At 30.8% G+C, this 6,418-nt stretch overlaps 1 protein-coding gene across 1 annotated transcript; it reads left to right on the top strand.

The window, feature by feature from the left end:
* Positions 1-340: 340 nt before the first annotated feature.
* LOC145052440 (protein FAR1-RELATED SEQUENCE 5-like) lies at positions 341-3,771 on the top strand. Its single transcript, XM_079000266.1, has 7 exons — positions 341-497; positions 766-819; positions 935-1,733; positions 1,814-2,072; positions 2,411-3,067; positions 3,167-3,419; positions 3,500-3,771. The coding sequence occupies exons 1-7, from the start codon at positions 341-343 to the stop codon at positions 3,769-3,771; spliced, it is 2,451 nt and encodes an 816-aa protein (XP_078856392.1).
* The last annotated feature ends 2,647 nt before the right edge of the window (positions 3,772-6,418 follow it).

Raw genomic sequence — 6,418 nt, 5'->3', positions numbered from 1 at the left:
ATTTATATATCATTCTAATAGAATACTTTCGTCAATAAAATATTCTACAACTTTTCTTAAAAAAATACATAATTTTATTGTTAAGTAGTTAATATAATGTAATGTTGGAATTTTTTATAGTTGGAATGTGAATATAGTACCGTTTTCATGTTTTTCCCTTTATCATGTTTTTTAAAAAAATCAAATTGGAATCATTTATTTTTATCAATGATCCCTAATATCAAGACTTTTAATTTGCATAGAATCCGTTTTCATCCCTATCTAGTTTGTATGATATTTTTAAATATTTTGATTTTTCAACTAACAAAGCATAGACAAACACTCTCGAAATTTCTTAGCAATGGGCGATCAAGAACCAGATGTCAATAATCATATTTATGAGGAACATTATTTGGCTAGTGATGATGGCAATGGAATTGAAGATTTCGATTTTCCTGATAATGATACACTATATAATGACGAATTTCAAACAGGAGAAAGCAGTAATCCTAATTTAGGTTAGTTTTTTGATTTTTTGTTTAATTTTTCATTCTATTTTCAGATTCTATATTGTTAATACTTTCATTGCTGAACATACAGAGGACGCAAATAATGATGAAGACGAAAATCACTTCGTTGATGAAGATATAGAGGTTAATATTGATTACAATGAATGTAATAAATCCAATTCATGATACTGAAGTTGCTATAGAAAAAAGTTAATGCTTTCAGAATAATATTTATATAATTCTTTCTGAATGATTATGTATTTTCTATTTTAAACAGGACAACCACATGTTACTCATGAAGATACAGAGTTTAATATTGATTTCATTGAAGGTACCAATTTCAATTCAGAATTTTCTTTTATTTTTTACAGAAAAAATAAAATTGTGTCAGAATAAAAGTTATATAATTCTTTCATAATAATTTTGTATTTGCTATGTTTAAGCAGGACAACCACATGTTACTCATGATTATGTTTCTCCTGGTGGCACCTTGTATTGGACTCCGATTGTTTTAGACGACATCAAACCAAAAGTTTCATCAAAATTTAATTCATATGGTGAAGCAGAAACAATGTATAGAAAATATGCATTAGAATCTGGTTTTGATGTCAGGCTTGGAAGAGTCCGAAAAATGAAAAATGAGATTATTACAAATAGACATCTTGTGTGCAATCGGGAAGGTAATCCGAATACTAGTAAACTAGATACTCTAGATATTCAGCATAAGAAGACTCAAAGAAGGAAAGATCTATTTAGGAGGAATTGTAAAGCGAAAGTTGTTTTAGAAATAATTCCCGGTACTCTAACATATGTCGTGAGTGATTTTGTAGAGCGACATAATCATGAGTTGTTTAGCAAAGGCAATATGCACTTATCTCGTTCAAAAAGAAAACTTGATTATTCCCAAGAAATTTTCATTCATAATTTGTTAAAACAGAACATTGGACCTGTAAAAGCACATAGACTGTATAGTGCTCTTCAGGTTGGTCCTTCGGTTCGAGGTGGATTGGTTACTGATTTCAAGAATGCTAGGAGGAATCTTAATTGTTACATAGGTGGGAGGGACGCGAAATTCCTTGTTGACAAGATGAATGATAGGAAGAAAAATGTCCCATCATTTACTTTTGAGTATAAAGTGTCGAACAAGAGATTGAATTCTTTATTCTGGGCTGACGAAACAGCAAAGTATAATTACAATTCATTCGGAGACGTTATATCACTCGATGCCACATTCAGCATGAATAAGTATTTATAACCTTTAATACTTTTCAATAAGAATTTCATTATTTCCATTTATGTAAACTAATATTTTATTTTTTAAATAGGTATGATATGGTTTTTGTACCGTTTACTGGCATTGACAATCACAAAAAATGTGTAACATTTGGTGCTGGTCTTTTAAGTAAAGAAGATGAAGTTTCTTATGAATGGTTGCTTAGAGCTTTTTTGAAAGCTTTTAGAAAACAACCTCAATTGGTTTTATCTGATCAAGATCCAGCTTTGAAAAAAGCTATAGATAAGGTTTTCCTATTGGCACATCATAGGTTATGTATGTGGCATATAACGAAGAAGTTGCCAAATAAGGTATGCATAAAAAGAATATTATTCTTATTTTTTTGGTATGATTCTACAATTGTTTTCTCATATTCTGCCAGAATGTTTTATTTTAAACAGAATCAATTGCATTAACTCTTAATTTTTCTTATCATTCTACAATTTCTTTTAAAATTCTGCATTCGTTATCTCATATTCTAACAGAATCAATTCATTCTAACAAACCCATTGTCTTTAACTCTTACTTTTTGTTATGATTATACAATTATATCATATTCTGACAGAATCAATTGGTTTAACTCTTACTTTTGTTCTGATTCTACAATTATTTTTCCACATTCTACCTTCATGATATCATATTCTAACAGAATGAATTTATACAGATTTTATCAATTGAAGATGCAACAACCAATCAAAAATTTCGAAAGCATTTTCACTCTATAATTTGGAATTCTAAGCTGGAACCACATGAATTCGAGAATGTGTGGCGTCAGATGTTGGAGGAGTTTAAAATTACTGATAACACTTGGATGAATACAATGTGTGGATTGCGAAAATCTTGGATCCCCGCATTTTTCAAGCACATTCCAATGTCTGGTCTTATGCGGACTACATCGCTATCTGAAAGTCAGAATTGGTCATTTCAAACCACGACACTAACCGGTTCTTATCTTGTCATGTTTATGATGACATTTGAATCAGTTATGGAACGACAACGACATAACCAAATTCTCAATGATTTTAATACTGCCACCACTTTTCCTAAATTCATTACCCGTACTCCGTATGAACCTCATGCTTCAAATGTATATACACGAAAGATTTTTTATCAGGTTCAGAAGGAGATATCAAGATCTGAATATAATTGTTTCCAAAAGAATGTGATATCTTCCAACGGTGTTGACACGATTATTGTTATGGAGAAAAGAAAGAACATAACTATTAGGCAAACAAATGATGTCGATGTTGATGACAAAGATGAGGAATACAATTACGATTGTCTTATAAGGGATACCGAATACACAGTATGTTTTTTTTCACATTAATTGTCATTTTATCATTTACATTTAAACACTAAAAATTTACAACTTAATTATTCTCACTAATCATCTTATATTTTCCAGGTCACACACTCAACCAAAGATGGTTCGTTCAAATGTACTTGTATGCATTTTGAACATTTAGGTATCTTATGCAGACACATATTCTGTGTGTTTAAGTTTTATGGCATCGAACAAATTCCTGAAAAGTACATTTTGAAACGTTGGCGTAGGGATGTCATTCCAACAAAATTACTGAAAAGACGCTTCACTAATTCTTTCGACGATTCTACTTCCGACATGACTGCTACTGATATTTTTTCAACTGTTGACCGTTGTGTGTCTTTTTTGAGCCACAATGCAGCAAAGTTAAAGTTATACCTCGACGAACAGAATAACTTCAAAAAAAATTCGTAGACGACTGTCCAAATCATGATCTACCAACCAGAGCAGATCATTTCAAGCAGCTTTTAGGTGTGGTTGGTCCTGATGTAGAATCTGATGTTAATGACATTCAGAATCCTACAGATATTCGTAACAAAGGCTGGGGTAGTCGTGGGAAAAGATTAAAATCTACAAAAGAGATGATTGAGAAGGAAATCTCGAAACCTAAGAGAAAATGTGCTACATGTGAACAGATGGTTCATCATGACAAAAGAAATTGTCCTCTAAAGAACACCAAGAAATAAGTTCCTTGTTTTTTTTTTTAGTTTATTAGAATGACATTTGATTTAATTCTGTTGATTCACACTTATTGTTATCTTTTATGTCGTTCAATAAAGTATTCACTTTTATTACTATTGACGATGACATTGTCAATCAACATAACAATATTTATATTATCTTATTACTTAAAAATACTCATAAAACGTAATACACAAATTCATTCCATCGACTGTATAAATTCATTATTTTCAAAAATTCTAATACAAAATTTCCATCGATTGTATAATTTACAGCAACGTATACAACTTCTTTCAATCATTTTAAGATTGATTTTAATGTTAACAAAAATGTTTTATTATTTACTGTAATATACAAACGATACATGCAATTTGTAGACAAGAATTCATTATATTTATATTCTATTTCATAATATCTACATAACGTATTCTAACAGAATCATAACAAATACTACCTTGCATCATCATCATATAATTTGTAAAAAAAATATTCTAGTCACAATAGTCACAAAACATTATTAACCACAACACTGAATTATATTAACAAGATTATTAGAAACAAAAAAACATCAACACATGCATTAGTAATGTTAACTTGCATTATATGAAAACTACATTACTAACAAGAACATTTGATTTTCACAATGCACAACATCATCATCCCAGAATTTAAACAACGCATCAAGACACCCATTATACCAAAATTAACATTCCATTATAACATATATCGAATACTACTGATAACATTACTTCATAATGTCTGATAGACAATCTACTTTTTCAAACATCTAACATAAAGCAGAGTCATGTTTCAACATTCAAAAAAACAAGTTCAGCTCATGACATATCAAAGTTTATCTGTCAACTTATTAAATACCACGCCAAATTCTTACCTACGACCCTTTGTTTTTCTTTTTTTCTTCCTGTTTTCACCTGACTCTCTTAGAAGCATATCTTGTTCCAAAATATCATGCTTACGAAACGCTTCAAAATCTTTAACTATCATACTCTTGAACTTATTGAAATCAGATGTCAACAATCGTGCCATGTATTTCGTCCTTAGCTTAATTGTAGCACTCACATCAGCAGGCATTTTACCTGTAAGACCACACTCCCAACACCCTTCATATTCCCCCATGTACGTTTCCATATGCCTCATGAGGTATATTCCACATGCTGTTCCAGCTTTTTCGACTAGCCAAGATATGTTCATCACACGTGCTGCTTTAAAAGTTAACATTTTTGCCATTGGATGATGTTTTGATGTCAAGTAGTTGCAAAACAGTTTTTTCTGGCATTAATTACAACAGATACATAAAAAATACTCTTATAATATTCCTTAGAATGGAAAACTATTAATCAGAAATTTATTGATTATCTTACCACCAGGTTTGGTATCATGTCATACTTTCTTTCCAAAGTTCCTGTTCTCTTCACATGATCTACTATGTAGTACAAACTTGATCTCAGATCAAAGATGAGTAAGTAATACTTTCGATCATCAACTATTAGGAAGAAAACCTTCTACACATTAAAAGAAGAGGTTAAGTTAATATTAATTGATGCCACAAATATTATATTTATAAAATAATCTTACAAGTGCAACGTCTCTAAAACTTGGCTTCACATCAAATTTCTTAGTGTAGATTCGCAATAAAGTAGCAAAAAGCCTATATTTCATATCTTCCGACTTTAGCTCATTCAATATATCTTCTGTCTGAAAAACCCCAACTCAACATCAATATTAATTCTACACAAATAAATTTGAATTAATAAATTTTTTACAAAATAAATTCATACCACAATAGTTGTATCGAAGAAAATCTCGAAAACGATGATTCATCCTTGTAGTTCTCCATTTTATTTAAAAACGCAACCCAACAATCAATTATTTTAGAATGCAAAAACATTCCATGATTAAATTGATATGCAAAACCCTGGTGCAGCAAATGACCTGTTCCAATGTTCCAAATCTCATCCCTGTGAAAAAAATTATGTATAACATCAATCTTAATACATTCATTTTAAAATTATAGAAATATAATAGGTGACACATATAAAAACATATATATAAATACAGACCCATCATCTCATGTAGATGCAAAAACTGAATTGCATATCCATGTTTCATCCTTAGACAGTTTTTCCCCAACCTTAACAATTCTTTCAATATAGGGCGAATGAAATACTTTTGCTTTTTTAGGAATACGTTTTTCCCTTTTGTCATTATCGTCATATCCTCCAGCATTATCAACAGCTTCTCCTATATTTCTTCCTACCAGATTATCCCCACTGATTACTGACATTCGCTTTTTCTTTTTATACACTTGTAACTCAGTTTCATCCAACAACTTGATCATTTCCTCATTCACCCCTGGAAGTCAATGAAACTGAGTCATTGTTAAAGAAGTCGTATCAACAGGTGTGGTATAATTGTCTTCCTTTTCTGTATTAACTTCAGTAAGTATCAATCCTCTAACAGGTGAACTATTTCCTTCACCACCATCACCTACATCATTCATATTTACCTCATTAAAGCAGGCAGGCTCATGCACTTTTTTGTTACTTGCTCCTTCAAACACTCCCTTAAAAAGTTCATTCATTTTCTCCATCCACTCATTCAGCACCACACTATGAGGGAATTTTAACAACC

Source organism: Lactuca serriola, chromosome 1 (genome assembly GCF_051521515.1).
Source record: "Lactuca serriola cultivar US96UC23 chromosome 1, Lser_US96UC23_V15, whole genome shotgun sequence".
NCBI lineage: Eukaryota > Viridiplantae > Streptophyta > Magnoliopsida > Asterales > Asteraceae > Lactuca > Lactuca serriola.
Note: the sequence above shows the minus strand (reverse complement) of the source record. Positions and strands in the feature narration are given on the sequence as shown.

Excerpts from the sequence above, each read along its gene's own strand:
- LOC145052440 (XM_079000266.1), top strand. The coding sequence starts at position 341 with ATGGGCGATCAAGAACCAGATGTCAATAATCATATTTATGAGGAACAT. Across the intron at positions 2,073-2,410 it reads CGAAGAAGTTGCCAAATAAG|AATGAATTTATACAGATTTT; the intron begins GTATGCATAAAA and ends ATATTCTAACAG. Across the intron at positions 3,068-3,166 it reads TAAGGGATACCGAATACACA|GTCACACACTCAACCAAAGA; the intron begins GTATGTTTTTTT and ends TATATTTTCCAG.